The sequence below is a fragment of the Nicotiana tabacum genome, chromosome 7 (assembly GCF_000715075.1).
Source record: "Nicotiana tabacum cultivar K326 chromosome 7, ASM71507v2, whole genome shotgun sequence".
In the NCBI taxonomy this organism is placed as follows: Eukaryota; Viridiplantae; Streptophyta; class Magnoliopsida; order Solanales; family Solanaceae; genus Nicotiana; species Nicotiana tabacum.
Genome location: NC_134086.1, coordinates 36187136 through 36206818, shown reverse-complemented (window position 1 = coordinate 36206818; position 19683 = coordinate 36187136). Strand labels below are relative to the sequence as shown.

The following is a 19683-nucleotide window of genomic DNA, read 5'->3' as shown; positions in this document are numbered from 1 at the left end:
ATTGAATATCACAATCGAAGGAGGTTAAGTTTATATAAGATTCCTTAAGATGATTGCCAGACATCAAATGTAAATAATAAGCTTACATCTTTGATATGTTTGTACCGTATTTGTGAGAGCAAAGAAGGAAAAGAGAGGGAAAGTTGTTGATAACTAAGAGATCTATCTTTGTTGATTCAACAATGATGATTACAAAAAGTTGTAGCCAAAATCTGGGCTGTTGATTTGTTGTTGGGGATCTCCTTTTATTCTCGCTTTGATACATTGCTCCTCTTTTTTCTTTTATGGGATCCCCCTTTTTCTTGCCTTCTCCCCTCATATATATATATATATATATATATATATATATATATATATATATATATATATATATATATATATTATCAACCTTTCCCTTTATCCAACGGTCTCTACCCAATGGACCATCTCATGACTATACTCTTCCTTACTTGCCCGGGTGGTATGACGTATGTGTTGTCGTGCAGGCCTTCTGACAGCTCGATCTCGGCAGTTGTCGAGATGCTCGCTGCTGTTACGCCTCGTGGATAAGACTACGGCTTGGTCGATCACTTATCGTTCCTTTTAAGGACAACCATCTTGTGGTCAGATTTTAACCCATACACCAGTAACTATGTAAATCTATTTCACGTATAGTCAAATGTGAAATGTATGCACTCCACGTATCAAAAAATTTTGAAGAAAAAAAGTCCAAATTTATTACTTTTTGTCTATGATCTAAAATTAATGAGAGTTATCCTTCACGTTAGAGCCCCAATCAGAGATCAAAGGCAAACAAAAACGAGCTTTTTTTTTATTTTTGCTAAGGCCGGGATAGATTCGATTCACACAAAAATTCTCAATTTCAAATAGTAGCATATGAACAAATATGACCATTTTTTCCTTATATTTTTTTTGGTTGTGATAGAAGATTCAGCGTGATAAATGAAATTTCAAAAATCTCTAGTTCTTCAACAACAACAACCAAGTCAACCTTACAAGGCTGCATCTCTTTTCTGTGTTTTTACTACTTTTCCTCGCAGTTCGTTATTCTTACTTTGCTTATTTACGTAAAAGGACCAGAAGGTTTTGGTCAAAGAAGAAAGTTACTAGATAATTTGTATATTAATTGTCTAAAACATAACTTCCCGTCAGAAAATATATTATAATTAAAAAATGTAATTTTTCCTTTTCTAATATTACAAATTTAAAATGGATAAAAAATATTGCAAATTTGATGACTTTTAGTGTTTGTACAATTCTTAAACAGTAGAATTGGTAATTAAGACAACTAATCAACTGATTGCACTTTGATTAGTATCATGATATGATATATTAATCTCATGGACCTTATATTCGTCGTTTATTATATTAAGCAACTTCAAAGTTAGAGGAAAAATCTCAGCTCAGCTAGCTTCTTTCTAGATATATTTGAAGAGTCAAGCTAAAAAGGCATTTGGCAATTCTTAATTTCATCATCATTCTCCACATGCCATAAAAAGAAAAAGAAAAGAGGAAAATAGAAACTAGTATTGCGAGAATTACAAAGCCCAGAATTTGGAAATGTACAAGATCAATATAATGTCGTTACTAGCAAATATTAGGGTGATCTCACAGGTTTGGTTAAAAAAAAGTAAAAAATTCCTAATTTAACTCAAAGAATGAAAATTTCATAAAGAGCTCTTCACTAACACAAAGTAAAAAAGCAGAGTCTGAAAGAATTTATTCAAGAAACAAAAGCACAGGTAAACTTTCGTCCGAAGTATGAAATTACTTTGACATGCTGCTCAGGGATAAGAATTTGAGATCATCAAACAATGATTATTTGAAAAAAAACCGTAACATCAACTTTAAACTTCTTTTAAAACGTTACTTAAATCTTTGTGAGATATGAGTAACTCACAATACGGTGAGTAGTTAGTAGTTACGCTTGCATGATGTTAGCATATTCCCTAGCCTACTCATATCATGCTATAAATAGAAGAGAAAATTTAGGAAGAAAGGGGTGGAAAAAAAAGAGGAAAAATTAGATAGAGAGAAGAAAAAAAGAGGGGGCGGAGTGAGAAGTATACACCCGATATACATTCTGGATACACTGAATATACAGGGGCAGAATTCATTTTGGAGAGTTTTGAAGTTGAAAAAGAATAGTTACTGCTTCATTGCCTCGCTTAAAATCTGAAATAGTTAGAAAACTAAACTAGTTGATTCTCCTTGCCCAATCAGCTTGTTGCAACATTCACATTTTATTTTCTCCCGCTCAATGTTATTAAAATCAAATAAAAGCATATATAAATTCTGTTAAATTAATTATAGATAAATATTTTAATCAAAATTAATAATATAAATAAAATAATATTTAATTTGCTATGCTGACTTGGCATGTTTCTAGACGCTGGTGGCTGGCGGCTATTTTTCTTTGGCTGCTTTGACTGCTGCCTCTCCAAATTATAAGCTCCTATTCCAATAATTCACACATTAATTACCCTCGAAGTTTCTTTCAAGTCTTTTTCTCATTTGGTCACATATGACTCCTTATGAACAGTGATTATAGAAGTTTTCTCTACAATTACTGTATACGTCAAATAATTCAAATTAAATTTCGTCAAAATGTTAGGGCAATAATTCCAAAGACCAAAGTACTATGCATGTATACGACCAATTAAAAAATAAAACAATGCTATAGCCGCCCCTTCCTTTTCTTTCCTGCTGCTATATAATACCTTTGCCTTAGACAACTACTCTTAACTTCTCCTTCTATTCTTTTGTTCTTCTAATAAAGAAGATTACACTAATTTCACATTTTCAGTTCATTTGATCATTTATAAAATATTTTGAAAGTCGAGTTGCTTAATTAGTGCTCAAGATGGAGCCAGCAGATTTAAGTAATTTGCGAGGCCGAAGTTTAAGAGCAAGTATAAGGGGAAGTATGAGAGGAAGTATAAGAGAAAATAGCAATTCAATATGGAGAAATAATGGTGCTGAAGTATTTTCGCGTTCGGCAAGGGATGAAGATGATGAAGAAGCACTTAAATGGGCTGCACTTGAAAAATTACCAACTTATGATAGATTAAGAAAAGGTATATTATTTGGATCACAAGGTGCTGCTGCTGAAGTTGATGTAGATGATCTTGGTGTTTTAGAAAGAAAGAATTTGCTTGAGAGACTTGTTAAAGTTGCTGATGAAGATAATGAGAAGTTCTTGTTAAAACTCAAGAATAGAATTGACAGGCAAGTGAAATCATTTCTTTTCTAAATTTCACTTTGAGTTTAATTTCTATATGCCAATCGTGCAAAGGATTTTAATACTATGAGGTTAGCTAAAAAACAGCTACAAAGACAGTCAAATCTCTCCATAATAACCCTGTTTGCTGTTATAGTAATGTTATATAGGATATATACTATAACATAATACAAAAATTGGTTCCAAAACAAACTTGACTTTTTCAGTGAATAACTATTATATATTATATAGAGATGTTGTTATAGAGATACACTAAAAAAATTGGTTCTAATTGAGTTGGGTTTCCTTGCTTATTTAATTTGGTGCTAAGTTTTGATTCTTTTTTTTTTTTTGTGTGAAAAAAACAGGGTTGGGATCGATTTTCCATCAATAGAAGTGAGATTTGAGCATCTAAATATCGACGCAGATGCATATGTAGGAAGCAGAGCTTTGCCTACATTTACCAACTTCATTTCTAACTTCGTTGAGGTAAGAATCTCAAAAAATATTTGATTTATATTGTTTCTGTATGTATGTATAAAAAAGCATGTGTATATCTATGTATGTATCATCTATAAAGAATTTGATGCTTTACTGTTGCCACAAAGGAAAAAAGATAGATTAATTGGTATGATTCTTGAATTTTTTTTAATAAATTACTGCCACAAATTAAAAATGGTAAATAAGTATTTTGATTGAAGAACCATATGACTATTGAATCAATGGTAATTATGGTAACCATAAAAAGTAGTGCGTTGCACAAAGCATCCGCATTCATGCATGATTCTAGTGGTGTGATGTAGACAGTCTGACTGCTTCCATGGCTCGAATCCGTGGATTATGGCAACCATAACAATAACATAAATAACAACAAACAAGGAGAGAATATGCAAATTAGGCCAAGGTGTTCTTAAACTAACTTTTTTCTTCTTCTTTTGTTGGTTTTAAAGGGCCTATTGGATTCAATTCATATCCTTCCATCAAGAAAAAGGCAAGTTACAATTCTCAAGGATGTTAGTGGCATAGTTAAGCCCTGTAGAATGACTCTTCTTTTGGGACCTCCTGGTTCTGGAAAAACTACTTTGTTACTTGCTTTGGCTGGAAAACTTGACTCTGCTCTAAAGGTAAGATCACTACAAATTCCAAAAATATTAAAAACAACTTATAAAGAAAAGTTGTTTTGTTTTTTAAATAAGAATATAAGACTAAGTTTTTTTTAATGTGATTGAAAATCAGGTTACTGGAAAGGTAACATATAATGGACATGAATTACATGAGTTTGTGCCACAAAGAACTGCCGCTTATATTAGCCAGCATGATTTGCATATTGGAGAAATGACTGTCAGAGAAACTTTGGAGTTCTCTGCAAGATGTCAAGGAGTTGGTTCTCGTTATGGTTAGTTCTCGTCACCTTGGCTTTCAGTATCAGTTTCCGGAAAAGCATGGCTTTTATAGCGAAGTGTTATTATATAGGGATGTTGTTATAGAGAGGTCTGACTGTGGTTATCTGAAAAATAAAATAGGAAGAATTCTATAGCATGTTATATTATACTAAGAGTGTAAAAATTCTTTGCGCTGTTAGTGTATATAAGTCGAATCCTTTCGATATTTATAGTGAAATTAAATCAATTATGATTTTTGAATTATTGTTCTTGAATTATTTTCCAGAAATGTTGGCTGAACTGTCAAGAAGAGAGAAAGCAGCTAATATTAAACCAGATGCTGATATTGACATGTTCATGAAGGTAAGAAAGAAACTCAATTCTCTTAACTGGTAATATGTTAAATTATAATAATAAAAAAAATTCTTTGAGATATTTCAGGTAGCACAATTTTCCTTTTTCTTAAGAAACAGAGTGAATAATTAATATTCTTATTGTTGAATGGAAATGTAGGCTGCATCAACAGAAGGACAAGAAGCCAAAGTGGTTACAGATTACATTCTTAAGGTAACATTCATTTTCCAATGACTTTTCTTACATTAGAGCTATTGAAAGCACGGAGAATTTGATAAATAAGTTATTAATTTGTTCGTAAATTCCATTTTGCAGATACTGGGACTGGATATTTGTGCAGATACTATGGTGGGAGATCAAATGATAAGGGGTATTTCAGGAGGACAGAAGAAGCGTGTGACGACTGGTGAAATGATTGTTGGACCCTCTAAAGCACTTTTCATGGATGAAATATCAACTGGATTGGACAGTTCCACTACTTACTCCATTGTGAATTCCCTAAAGCAATCTGTTCGAATCATGAAGGGAACAGCTCTGATTTCTCTCTTGCAACCTGCCCCCGAAACCTACAACCTCTTCGATGATATTATTCTGTTATCCGACGGGTATATTGTTTATCAGGGTCCGCGAGAGGACGTGCTCAACTTCTTTGAATCCATGGGATTTAAATGCCCTGAGAGAAAAGGCGCCGCTGACTTCTTGCAAGAAGTATGTGATATGTTACTGCATATTATCAGTTTCAACACTTCTCTCTAAATCAGTTTTGATTAGAAGCAATAATGCATTGTTGGTTCTAACGATGGAAACTTTTGGATTTTGTGGCAGGTGACGTCTAAGAAGGATCAGCAGCAATATTGGGTAAGGAGGGATGAGCCTTACCGGTTCATCACATCAAAAGAATTTGCTGAAGCTTATCAGTCTTTCCATGTTGGAAGAAAAGTAAGCGATGAGCTCGCAACCACATTTGACAAAAGTAAAAGCCACCCTGCTGCTTTGACTACTCAAAAGTATGGTATAGGGAAGAAACAACTCTTGAAGGTTTGCACTGAAAGAGAACTACTACTAATGCAAAGAAACTCATTTGTTTACCTCTTCAAGTTCTTTCAGGTGACTACTTAGTCTATTTGATATATTGATATATGTCATTATTTTGTTCATATCCATGTGCAATTTATTAATCCTCTCTTTGTTTTATGATCAGCTCCTGGTAATTGCACTTATGACAATGACAATATTTTTCCGAACTAAGATGCCTCGGGATAGTGCAGAAGATGGAAGCATATATTCTGGTGCTCTTTTTTTTGTGGTTATTATGATTATGTTTAATGGTTTGTCCGAGCTCCCTATGACACTTTACAAGCTTCCGGTCTTCTACAAGCAAAGGGACTTTCTCTTCTATCCTTCATGGGCTTACGCGATTCCCTCATGGATCCTCAAAATCCCTGTAACTTTTGCTGAAGTTGGGATGTGGGTGTTCCTCACGTATTATGTTATCGGATTTGATCCCAATGTTGGAAGGTAAGTGAAGAAAGACTATGGTATATATTCATTGGCTTACTGTCACAAGTATGGTTTCTCCCATGATTATTGATCGACTATCTTATATGCAGGTTTTTCAAACAATTTTTGCTACTCTTACTAGTAAACCAGATGGCATCAGCGTTGTTCAGATTTATCGCAGCAGTAGGAAGGACCATGGGAGTTGCTAGCACATTTGGAGCATTTGCTCTTCTTTTACAATTTGCATTGGGCGGTTTTATGCTTGCGCGAAGTAAGTTTGTGATTTAGACGTTTGAAATACATAGCTCTTGTCTTGTACAATGACTAATGTTTACTTTCTCTTTTCTCCAAAATGGTGTAGATGATGTGAAGGATTGGTGGATTTGGGGATACTGGACGTCACCGTTGATGTATTCTGTGAATGCAATTCTTGTGAATGAATTTGATGGGCAAAAGTGGAAACATGTAACTTTCAATACCTATACTCCTTGCAAGTAATAAAAGTTCTTCAAGTATAAATGCTGAATCAACTCTCTTGTAAAACAGATTGTAGCCGGTGGAACTGAGCCGCTTGGAGCTGCAGTGGTAAGAGCTCGAGGGTTCTTCCCCGATGCATATTGGTACTGGATAGGTGTAGGGGCACTTGCTGGATTCACAGTTATGTTTAACATCGCCTACAGTGTTGCTCTCGCTTATCTTAACCGTGAGTGTCCATGATTTTCTTCATCGATATATCCTTAAATAAAAAGATGACATGTACTAACATGGAGTGAGTATCTGCAGCATTTGATAAGCCACAAGCTACGATTTCAGACGAGAGTGAGAACAACGAAAATACTGAATCATCACCCCAGATAACTAGCACACAAGAAGGAGATTCTGTCAGTGAGAATAAGAAGAAGGGAATGGTTCTACCATTTGATCCCCACTCCATCACCTTTGATGAAGTTGTATACTCCGTTGATATGCCTCCGGTAATTAACGAAAAATTGCTAGTCATCAAAAACTGGTGCTTCAACATTCTTCAAATCAAAATGTGACTAAATTTTCTGATGACATGCAGGAAATGAGTGAGTCAGGTACCAGTGACAATAGATTGGTACTTTTGAAGAGTGTAAGTGGCGCTTTCAGGCCAGGTGTTCTCACAGCTTTGATGGGTGTTAGTGGTGCTGGTAAAACAACCTTGATGGATGTCTTGGCTGGAAGGAAAACTGGAGGTTACATTGACGGGAGCATCAAGATTTCTGGATACCCCAAGAAGCAAGAAACATTTGCACGTATTTCCGGATACTGTGAACAGAATGACATCCATTCACCGTATGTAACAGTTTTTGAGTCATTGGTTTACTCAGCTTGGCTGCGTTTACCTCAAGACATCGATGAACAAAAAAGGATGGTAAGTTCCCCTTACATTACTCCATAATGAGAATTTATCTTATAAATAAAGTGGCAGTTGACAGAATTTTTTACTGATTATCTCATTGCAGATGTTTGTTGATGAAGTTATGGATCTTGTGGAGCTTACACCATTAAGATCAGCCTTAGTCGGGTTGCCAGGAGTCAACGGTCTGTCAACTGAGCAACGTAAAAGGTTGACGATTGCAGTTGAACTAGTGGCAAACCCCTCTATCATTTTTATGGATGAGCCAACTTCAGGGTTAGATGCAAGAGCTGCTGCCATTGTGATGAGAGCTGTTAGGAACACTGTCGATACAGGAAGAACCGTTGTTTGTACCATTCATCAGCCGAGCATTGACATTTTTGAGGCTTTCGACGAGGTGAATTGAACACCTTTTGCATCTATTTCTGGTTTTTCTTATGCTTTTCCCTTTAGATATTAGATACTAATATGAAAAATACATCTTTACAGTTGTTTCTTATGAAACGAGGAGGACAAGAGATATACGTTGGTCCATTAGGCCGCCAATCATGCCATTTGATAAAATATTTTGAGGTAAGTTTCTTTATACAAAATAAGTTCCTTTTACTGAGTTTCTATGATCAAGAACTAAGCTTAGATTTGTTACGATTTCAGTCGATACCTGGAGTAAGCAAAATAGTGGAAGGTTACAATCCAGCAACTTGGATGTTAGAAGTCACAGCCTCATCTCAAGAAATGGCATTAGGAGTTGATTTTACTGAATTGTACAAGAAGTCAGACCTCTACAGGAGAAACAAAGCCTTGATTGATGAACTAAGCGTGCCGCGACCTGGTACAAGTGACCTGCATTTTGATTCTGAATTCTCACAGCCATTTTGGACCCAATGTATGGCTTGTCTATGGAAGCAACACTGGTCGTATTGGCGTAATCCGGCTTACACTGCAGTCAGATTTATCTTCACAACCTTTATAGCACTCATTTTCGGGACAATGTTCTGGGATATTGGTACCAAAGTGTAAGTACAATAACACGCACACACACACACAAAAGGAATAAGAAGACAAACTAGCAACTCATAATTCTTATTGCTAAAATTTCCTCTTTGTTTTTTTATCATTACAGGAGTAGGAACCAAGATCTGGTTAATGCTATGGGATCTATGTATGCTGCTGTTCTCTTCCTTGGCGTACAAAATTCATCGTCAGTTCAGCCCGTTGTATCCGTTGAGCGTACTGTATTTTACAGAGAAAAAGCTGCTGGAATGTACTCTGCTATACCATATGCCTTTGCACAAGTGAGTAGACAGTTGAATTTTATAATAACCTTACAAGTTTTAAGGCTTAAATAGTTACACATTATTTATAAATACTTCTTAATTTTCTTGCAGGTTCTCATTGAAATACCTTATATATTTGTACAAGCTACTGTCTATGGTCTCATTGTCTATTCTATGATTGGATTTGAATGGACTGTTGCAAAATTCTTTTGGTACTTCTTCTTCATGTTCTTCACTTTCCTGTACTTCACCTACTTTGGTATGATGACCGTGGCTGTGACCCCGAATCAAAACGTTGCTTCAATTGTCGCTGGATTCTTCTATACAGTATGGAATCTCTTCTCAGGTTTCATCGTTCCACGACCTGTAAGTTCTTAAATCTTATTTCTACTTTTTTTCTAGTAGTACATAAAACACAAACTGTCTTTCGGAAACAGCTCTCTACCTTCTGGCGGGGATAAAGTCTGCGTAGGCTCTACCCTCCCAGACCCCACTAGTGAGATTACACTGGGTTTGTTGATGTTGTAGTTGTCGTACAGGCAAACAAAGTGAGAGTAGTTTCATGGATGATCTATCACATTCATAACATTAATTGTCATGTAAATACTAGCCACGTCAACAATTCACCTTACATAATAGCCACATTAAATACAAAAAACTCATTGTCGAATCCAGCCTAATGTCTTTTTTCTTTTTGGCTAAAAACAGCGTATTCCAATATGGTGGAGATGGTACTACTGGGGTTGCCCTATTGCATGGACCTTGTATGGTTTGGTTGCATCTCAATTCGGAGACCTTCAAGATCCACTTATTGATCAAAATCAAACTGTGGAACAATTTCTGAGAAGTAACTTAGGATTTAAGCATGATTTTCTTGGAGTTGTTGCAGCTGTGATCGTTGCGTTTGCAGTTGTTTTCGCCTTCACATTTGCTTTGGGTATTAAGGCATTCAACTTCCAGAGAAGATAAAAAGAGTGTCTATTTGTGTTTAATTTACTGTTGTTAATTCTTGAATAAGCTTTATAAACATTACTTTCTAGATTACTGAATATGTCTTATGTTTTATTAATCTTTCTGAATTCCCAGTTTTGTATCACATGTAGTAATTGTTATTCATAATTTTTTTTTATGGAAATATATATATACAATTTTATTTAATGGTTGTCTTCATTCTCTAATTAATTACCCTCCTTTCCCCTGCATTATGTCTGTTAAAATTAATCTTCATGTCTGATCATTTGATAGAAGGGTGGTTGAGAGCATCTCTTTTCTCATGTGTAGGTTATAACTTTTCTTCACTCAAAATTTTCTAATATAATATTCCAAGATATATTGGATTAGCTTATTGAGTTTATGGAGTAATGCTCAATAAAGCAAATTAAACTTCTTATAAACAGGCATCTTACACTGCTTTTGGCACAACTTACATTTTTAAACTTTAAAGAAACAAATCAACTTTAGGGTGGTCTGTTATCAGTTCAATTAAAAAGTTAAGTTATAAAAAACCTATGCGCATTCATGCTATTATATCAAACACATTATCAACTGATATCCTAATAATTCAGCTTCCTAAGAGAAGAATATCTAATAGAATAATTCATGCTTGGACAAAAAATGGCTTATATCAAGGCTAAAGCTAAGACTACATTTGATAATTAGTGAGGCATAACCTTGATTTGTTCACAAGTTACAACGGGGGCATAACTTGTACAAATTGATTACAAGTTCTGCCGGATTGATAAAGTTTGTCTGTGTTGTTGAATTGTTCACAAGTTTTATTGGATTAACGAGATTTCTTATTATTTTCATTCTACTTATCTTATCAAATTGTTCACAAGTTTTACCAGATTAACAAAAAACTTGCATGTGTTTTTCAGTTGTTAATAAGAGAAGCAACAGTGATAATCTCACTGATTGCTTTCTCTTCTTTGAACATCATTTTTTTGTTTTGCAATTAATGTTGTCTAGTGGTACTTTCCTTATTTTTGTGTGTGCGCGCGCGTGTAATCTGTTATTTTTGTTAATCGAAAATAGGGTTCCTGTAGAGGAAGTGTTTCGTCATGGAGAAGTGCCAGGAACATCTTATAATAGAAATTTGTGGAGAGAAAACTATCGTGTATGGCCGTTGAAAAAAAGTATTAGCCCAAAGTTTTGCACGTAACCCGAAATGTCCAATCGGATAAAACTAAGAGAATATTTCATAAAGCACCATCTTTTAGGTCTAATTAGCCATTTATAGATACCCTTTGCTATATTACGTGTTATAGATACATTTTATGTTTTTATACAATGTATTTCATGTATTTAAGCTGTTGTATTCATTAATACAACAAAAAAATAGGCGTAAAAACTGGAATTCCAGCTAAGTTTGACATGTATTTAGCTGTATTCAAGCGGCATTAACGTTAAATACAGTAATGTATCTGCGCAAAATCTGGAAGGTTAAACTGGTTAAAAACTGAAGAAAATCAAATCACATGATATTCTCCTAATTTAACTCAACGAACTAAAATGATCCCTCATTAATCTGTATTTGAAAGATACATAATAAAGATTATAGCTGAATAAAGAGAAATATATATGAATAATACAGTTGAGTAGAACTGTATATAGTTGAGTACAACAAAATACAACTTAATTCATCTGAATAAAACACTTGAATACAACAAAATACAACTGAATACAGCTGAATAAAACTCTTGAATGCAACAAAATGCAACTAACTTCTGCTGAATAAAATAGTTAAATACAACTGATTAAAACTGAATACAAGAGAATACGCATAACTTTTTAATACATCTAAAATATATAAATGAATGCTACTGAATACATGTGAATACAGGTGAAATATACATTTGAATACAACTGAATACAAATAGGCGATTTGGGCGATCTAGAGAGAGAAACAGCCTTATGGCTTCGCCGGCCGGCGGCCAGCCATTAATTCCGGCTGGCCAGCCCTCTAACACATCTGCCCAACCTCCTACAACAACTACAAACAATCCCCAGCCCTCAAATCCCACAAACGAAGCCATGAATTACGCAAAAGTTGTGAACCCTACTTCGACGACAACTGCCAAGCAGAATCGAGCCGCTACAGTTGAACCAATTGCTCTTTGTCTATCAAAATCAACGAATTAAACTTACCCTAAGCGATTGTAATAGAGTGATAATGGAGGAGAACTAGAGAATTTGGGTGGGAGAAGAGGTATGAATCGTGGGTTGAGGGAGAAAGAGTAAAGTGTATGCAAAAAGAGAGAGAGAACGTGGTTAGTCAATTTTACTATGATTATGTGAGAGAAAAGACTAAAAAGGAGAGAGAAAATTATTATTTAGCATATATGGTGCCTTAAATGTAGGATGTAACTATAATTAGATATTTGACTATAAAGTATAAAAGGTATCTATAGGATGTAATATTTTAAAATGGTATTTATTTAAAATAAATAGGGTACTAAGGTTTTCTATAGGGTGTAAAAATTCCTAAAACTAATAGTATCAAATTATAGCCCATCGGATAAAACCAACACACAAAAAACAAAAGTCAAAAGTAAATTTTGGTACTAACTTTTTTATCTCCCCTAGATATTTTTCCTTCCAAATACCAAATTGTTTTCTCTTTCTTATTTTTTTTATCTTCCCTAGATATTTTTCCTTCTCAATACCAAATTGTTTTCTCTTTCTTAAGTATCACACTTGACTTTTTACTTTTTTTAATATTTTTTTACTTCTTTTCTTCAATTCTTGTAATTCTTAACACCTTTTCCCTCGCTTTATTCTTGTTAACAGTACTACTAAAAATCTTTGATTGAACATAAAACGTTATTTAAAAAAATCAAGATTTTTTCATCAGCTAACAATTATTTTACTATTTTCCCAACAGTAATACCTTATTACATTACAATTAAATCTTTGATTCAATGGAAAACAATAAAAATCAAGACTTCTTACATCAGCTTTAAAAACTATCAAGTGTTGCTCCATAACCAAACAAAGGAGTGGAGCTTCTTTTTACAATAAACCACGCGCCAATCTTTTTTTCCCTTCCCTCCAAAAGGTTTTCTTTTTTAGGAATTCTCACACATAATTAGTGGTGATTTTCATCTCCTTTATTTAGTTAATTTCCAAGTCCGACTTAGTCTTTTTCAATCATATAAGTGGAAAAACAATAGTTGAGAAAAGTTCAATCATATATACATGTATAAAGTGTGTGTGCGCGCATATATATGTATGTATAAAGTTGTATATTATAGTTTTGCAGAAAAGTTTATATATATATATTGCAATGTATAAATATTGTATCCTAAGTTCGACAGTGTATCCTTAGTGTATATTGAGCCTATCCCGAGTGTGCTTGTGTATCTAAAGTGTATATATCTGTGTACCCCAAATGTATTTTGTATCATGAATGTATAATCTGTCGGAACAATGTATCAAAATTGTATATACATGTGTATTTTCTAATATGTAAACATAGTGTATATAAATTATATACACATTTTGTATGTGTAATGTGTGCAAACTGTGTATTTAGAGTGTATCATGTATTTTTGTATAGTGACAGTCCTTTTTCTATATATTTTGTATAATTACATCTATTTTGTATATATTTTGTATATTGACAGTCTATTTTGTATATTTTTTGTATAATGACAGTCTATTTTGTATATTTTTGTATAATGTCAGTCTATTTTGTACATTTTTTGTATAGTGACAGTCTATTTTGTATATTTTTTGTATAATGACAGTCTATTTTTATATATATTTTGTATAGTGACAGTCTATTTTAGTATATCTTGTGTATAGTGAAAGTCTATTTAGTATATACATTGCATAAAATTTGTATATAGGGTGTATCACTGCATCTTCCAATGTATCCATAATATATCATTAATGTATCCCGAGTGCTTTTGTGTATCCAAAGTGTATAGACTGTTCTACAATATATAAATTTTGTATAATTTAATGTACTAATTTGAATCTTGTTAGTACCATCTTGAAACCCTTTGCAAAAAACAAAACATAACACCCAAAATGAAAATGAAAAAATATCTGACTTTAGCATTATTATAAGCTCAAAAGGCTGAAAAACAGACCTGAAGACAATAGTTCGATTAGAAGGTCTGCCATTGGATCTAACAGTAGCCTAATAATACCAGAAGCAAAATTAGATCATAAAAAACTGTTTTTTATTGTTTTAGAAATTCTCTTTAATAACAGTAAGAAAAAATTGGAACAAAAATGAAGGGATCTTATGAGCTGAAAGTAGGTGGAATGCTTAAGATGGGAATTGGAGCTGAGGGACTTGAGAAGAAGCTGCTTCCATGGCGCTGTTGCAGATCTACTCATTTTCGAATTATTTTTTCAAATTCTGAGGAGAATTTTTGTATTTTTGGCTGCTGAAGTAAACTGCAATTTTATCTATTCTCCATTTTTCAACAATTTTGCTTACTATTTTCAGGTTTGACTATGGCGGATGAAAACATTACCAATGGCGAGGTTTATGACGATGCGCCGTCGACGAAACGTTCGATGCTGCGTCAAAAACCTTTGCACTGAAACAGAAGATAGCGGCATTGGAGCAAGAGAAATCCCAGCTTCTTCACGAGAACGATGTGATCAAACAGAGAATCGAGAAACTGAAGAGCTCAATCGAGGAATCACAGAACAAAAATTGGAATTGCTGAATAAAAAAGCAGAAAATAGTACTTTTGGGCTAGCCACTGGAATTTGGACTATAAAATGTGTATTGTAATTTTGGGCTACCAGATATTATAGGTTTGGCCCGAATGGCTATAAATGTTATTTGCTCAATTTGTGGATCCATCAGGCTTGGCCTCATTTTAACTCGCGGAGTGGTAATAGTTTTTTCAACAACGAATTTTAAAAAGCGGAGACAAAAGCTAAATATTGGCACGTTGGATAATTCTTCAACAGTGAAAATATTATTGCTTTGAAAACCTCTAAGCTCGGATTATTATACATAGTGTAGTTCTTAAAAATTATAAAAATAAGATAAAATAATACTGCCATTTTTTTCTTATTTGTCCATTAAAAAAAATAATGAAATCTTTTTATACTTGAAATAATTTAATTTTAAATTTAAATTTACTTTTAATGATATATTTTTATAGCAGCACAACTATCATAACATGTATAAAACTACAAACTCAAAAAAGTTTGTTTTTCTCTTAACTCCGTAAACAAATACTGCTACATAAACTGAAACAGATGAAACATTAATATGAGGTGATGACAAATATTATGTGTTAGTCTTAAAGGAGCCAAAACCAAATACCAAACAAAGAAAAGGACAGGATCCTTATTCGAGGCAGATGTAGGGTAGGGTTGTGCATAATTTGGTAAATATAGAATGACCATTCCGAAATAAAAAAAATTTGATGTTTGATATTTGATATTTTAGTATTTGATAAATTTTAAAAAAAAATTAGTATTAGGTATGGTATTCGGTATTCAAAATTAAAATGTCAAAATATCGATACGTACAGAAATATATATTAAGTTACATAACACATATTATTAATTATAACATAAATATTAAAGTTCTAAATTTTACTTTCCGTTAATTTTTATAGTTCTCTTTAACCTTTACCACCTTTTATTCCCATTACACTTGCCTTTCCCCCTTATCTTTTGGTTGCCTCCTTACGTTTCAATCTAGGTTTAACATTTTTGTTTTTCATTTTTTTATTTTATATTATACTCATTTTTATTTTTGTATTTGTGTATGCCTTATTTAAGAATATTACAGTCTATGACTTTATGCATTAGTTAATATTCGAGCTAAACAAAATCGAAGTTACCAGACCGAATAAACCGAAATCTAAAGAAGAAAAGCTTAACCATACCAAAATTTAATTAGGTATAATATTGGTATAGAACTTTAAGAAATTAAATACCGAAACGAAATATCTAAATAACAAGCACTGGTTCATCTGAACCCAGTGCTTTCAATACATAGCATAAATTATATGTAAAAATTTGCTAAAAATAATAGGCCTTAACCCATAAGTTTAAAATATAATGAGCTTAATGCTTAAAACTTTTAAGAGCTAATCTATAAAAAAAAAAAACTATAAATTCAAATCTTATCCAGGCAGGCTATTAGTATCCCCTTTTGGCAGCTCACTTTTCTTGACTATAAGTCTAACACTTATCAGCCTCAAAATTTTCTTCTTGTTGACCAGTCTTTTTGGTCACTTAAATATCAATATCACAGTCTTCTTCTTCTTCTTTAAACACAATACAGAGAAAAAGCAATGACTACAAAGTCATTAACTACTTTTACAATCTTGCCCGAGGGCTGCATATCAGAGATCATATCGCTCACAATTCCGGCGGACGCTGCAAGATCATCGGCTATCTCAAAAGGTTTCAAGTCTGCAGCTGAGTCTGATGTCGTGTGGGATAAATTTCTGCCGTCCGATCATCAAGATATAGTTTCCACATCAGTTTCTGTGGTTGTTACTGATTGCAAAAAAGACCTTTACTTTAGACTCTCTCATTCTCCTATCCTTCTTCGTGAGGGCAGACTGGTAATTTTTAGTTGCATTTTATTTGACCAGCTTGTCACGGGTTCGAACCGTTCATTGGTATGATCTTTTCTTAAACCATGTGCATAGCGAAAGCTTAATATACGAGACTTGTCCTTGCCCACATCCATTTTATGTGATATTTTTAGTCGGTTCCAAAACAAAAACAAAATTTATATTTAAATTTCCCATTTTACTGATTTGGCGAAGGGGGTTCGGTTAAATAAAAACAATATTATTTTATATTTGACTTGTACTTTTTTAGCAGAGTTTTTGGCTTGACAAAACAAGTGGGAAGAAATGTTATCTACTATCTGCAAGGCGACTGGTAATTTCCTTTTTCAGACATACAATTATTCTGGGACCATCTGACACCGATTCAAGGTATTTACTCTGCCTCGTTAAAATATAAAATTGGTTACTCCATGTGATTTTTGAATATATTTTGAATGGACTTTACAATTTACAGTTTGACATGCTCTATTGATATTCTAGTAGATGTTAGACTATTTTGTTATCCGAGGAAGGTAACAAGAAATGTTTTACAACCGTAATAAAACATATCAAAAGTGTCTTACTGTTAAGAAGCTTTTGTAGGTGTAAAATGAACGGGTTACAAGTTTGGGGATGAATTAAACGGTTGATTCAACACGTGAGCTATGATCCAACTTTTCTAAAGGTCAAAAATGAGTTGGGTTAAGATAAATTAACTAGTGGCGTAACCTGACTCCTTTATATCAAATTTGGACACTTTACATTTTTATTGAGTCAAATAACACTTTTATGTTCAACTTTCTCAAACATTGCGCATCAATGCATGAAGAAACTCAGATAACAGAATTGAGAAGAGAGGAAATGAGAGCAACAACCGATTCCAATTGCTTAGAATGAATTATCGGAAGAGATTCAACTCTATTTATCTAACTAATCAACTAACTGACTAACCGACTAATACAACTAAAATCCAGCTGTACAAATTAACTCTCAGTAACTATTAACTAAGGTTACCTACTAACCACTGTTAACCATCTGTCAGAATTTGCTTAGATCAAAATGAGTGTTTTATTGTCCTCCCTGGAAGCTATATACTAACAGTGGCGGATCCGCCTTATAGTAAGGGGTTCAGTTGATTCGTCGAAAAAATTAAATATTCTATCGTATTAACTTCTTCAGAAAATCATGAAAGCAGATAATATTATAAAACATGAACCCACTTGACACAAATGAAAACCGCAGCGGCAAAGAGGGTTCAATGACTTTATTAAAAGTAATTAGTTTTTTTTTAAAAGAAAATTCTCAACTTTGATTAAAAAAGAGAGTTAAAGACTTTATTTTGAGGTCACATGATAAACAAAACTGAGTAGAGAGCAAATTCTATTTATCGATGCTTCTTATACAAAACTGGGACCGCCACTGTATACTAGTAAGGCTTCATTTGCTATTATAATTTTAATTTCTTAGATACCAATTTTCAGAAATTAAATCATCATATATAACCTTAGATGGTTACTATAAGATTCACAATATGTTTTACAGCAGCTCTGTTGTTGAAATTTCATACCTTCAAATTAAACTTAATTTTTTTGGTACAATATCTTCAAACTAAATACAAAACTAGAGATTCTATTTGAGGTAATATTTCTTCAACTACAGATTCCCAGAAGTAGCATTCCTCAACACTGTTGATTTACTAGATATCCGAGGTAAGATTGGAACTCGAGCATTATCTCTGGGAACAAAATATGCAGCTTACCTAGTGTTCAAAATATCAGAGAGGTACCATGGCCTTGAATCAACAAATGCAATGGTTAGATTTGTTAATAAAGAGAGCGAAGACGAGGCTGAAAAAAGAGCTATGACTGTTATTCTTGCAGCAAGAGCGCCGAGGCATTTTAAAAGGAAAATTACCAGAAAAACGAACAGATGGATGGTTAGAGGTAGAAATTGGAAATTTTTACAATGGTGAAGGAGATGATAATGGTGATGTAGAAGCAAGGTTGTTGGATTCTAGGCCTTTTCATGCTAAGTGTGGTCTAATCATCGTAGGCCTTGAGTTTCGTCCAATATGATCAGCATTAGAATGACAGATTCAGAATTTGAAATTTATGAGCCTCAAGTTAACACTATAATAATACATGAGTTCACATGCAACTAGTTAGTGGATTATATATATACTAGTTTTTATGTTCGTGCGATGCACATGCATCTCTTATACTTACTATAAATAGTTTCTCACGTGTATATCAAGTCATATAGTACACTTATAAAATACTACTAATAAGTATTATAACTAAAAAATATTATACATGAAAGTAAAAAATACAAATTTCAGCTGTATACATTGCACCAATAGTGATAAGGATGGCGGGAAATTAAGAATTTCATTTTCCACCAGGCAGCTATTAAGAGAAATACAAAGTTAGAGAATACAGTACCCTCTATACCGTAAAAATCAAGATCAAAAGTCAAGAGCTATCAAACCTTTTCTATCTAATTCAGTAGCCTTGAGAATTCTTCTCATATAAATATATGTAGTTGGAACTGGCTATTAAATTGCACTATGTTGAGCATCATTGTTTCCTACAAGAATATAATTTTACTAATAGTTTGAAGGTACTGGAAAATGTAGACATAGACAGAAAATCCTTAGCTACCATTTCAAGAATCTCTTTTCTTGTGTATGCTTTATCCGAAATACGGTTGGTCGGCTGCAACCCTGAATATAATAAAACACTATTTAGTCATATCAAAGGCATGCAATTGTTGTTAAACTCTAAATCAAAACAACACTTCGATCAAACATGCATATGTGTCAGAAACCATATTATAAAGACCTTAAGAAACTGCAAGAATTATTTCATCAGAAATCAAAATTTTTAACCTTGAAAGCATGCAAGCAGTATGACCCAAACTACATTAGTTCTGTCCATTGAAAAAAAAAAACCACTGACAAAACCATTTAAACTTACCATATCAATACTGTTAGCGGAAACGTAAAAGAACACAAGATTTAACG

At 33.3% G+C, this 19683-nt stretch overlaps 2 protein-coding genes across 2 annotated transcripts; both read left to right on the top strand.

Annotated features, from left to right (window-relative positions):
• The first annotated feature begins 2708 nt into the window (after window positions 1-2708).
• On the top strand, window positions 2709-10272 carry LOC107799534 (pleiotropic drug resistance protein 1). The gene is made up of 20 exons (XM_016622655.2): window positions 2709-3228; window positions 3589-3709; window positions 4171-4344; window positions 4457-4616; window positions 4889-4965; window positions 5116-5169; window positions 5272-5664; window positions 5782-6063; window positions 6158-6474; window positions 6567-6727; window positions 6818-6921; window positions 7003-7159; window positions 7240-7430; window positions 7520-7852; window positions 7944-8234; window positions 8327-8410; window positions 8492-8853; window positions 8961-9132; window positions 9226-9480; window positions 9823-10272. Exons 1-20 carry the CDS (start codon window positions 2864-2866, stop codon window positions 10081-10083), a joined length of 4314 nt encoding a protein of 1437 aa, XP_016478141.1. The 5' UTR covers window positions 2709-2863; the 3' UTR covers window positions 10084-10272.
• A 5965-nt stretch (window positions 10273-16237) lies between these two features.
• Window positions 16238-18862, top strand: LOC107819060 (putative F-box protein PP2-B12). Its single transcript, XM_016645135.2, is given in 4 exon segments — window positions 16238-16670; window positions 16936-17051; window positions 18321-18558; window positions 18560-18862. Coding segments are annotated over 4 exon segments (807 nt in total). The 5' UTR covers window positions 16238-16394; the 3' UTR covers window positions 18737-18862.
• The last annotated feature ends 821 nt before the right edge of the window (window positions 18863-19683 follow it).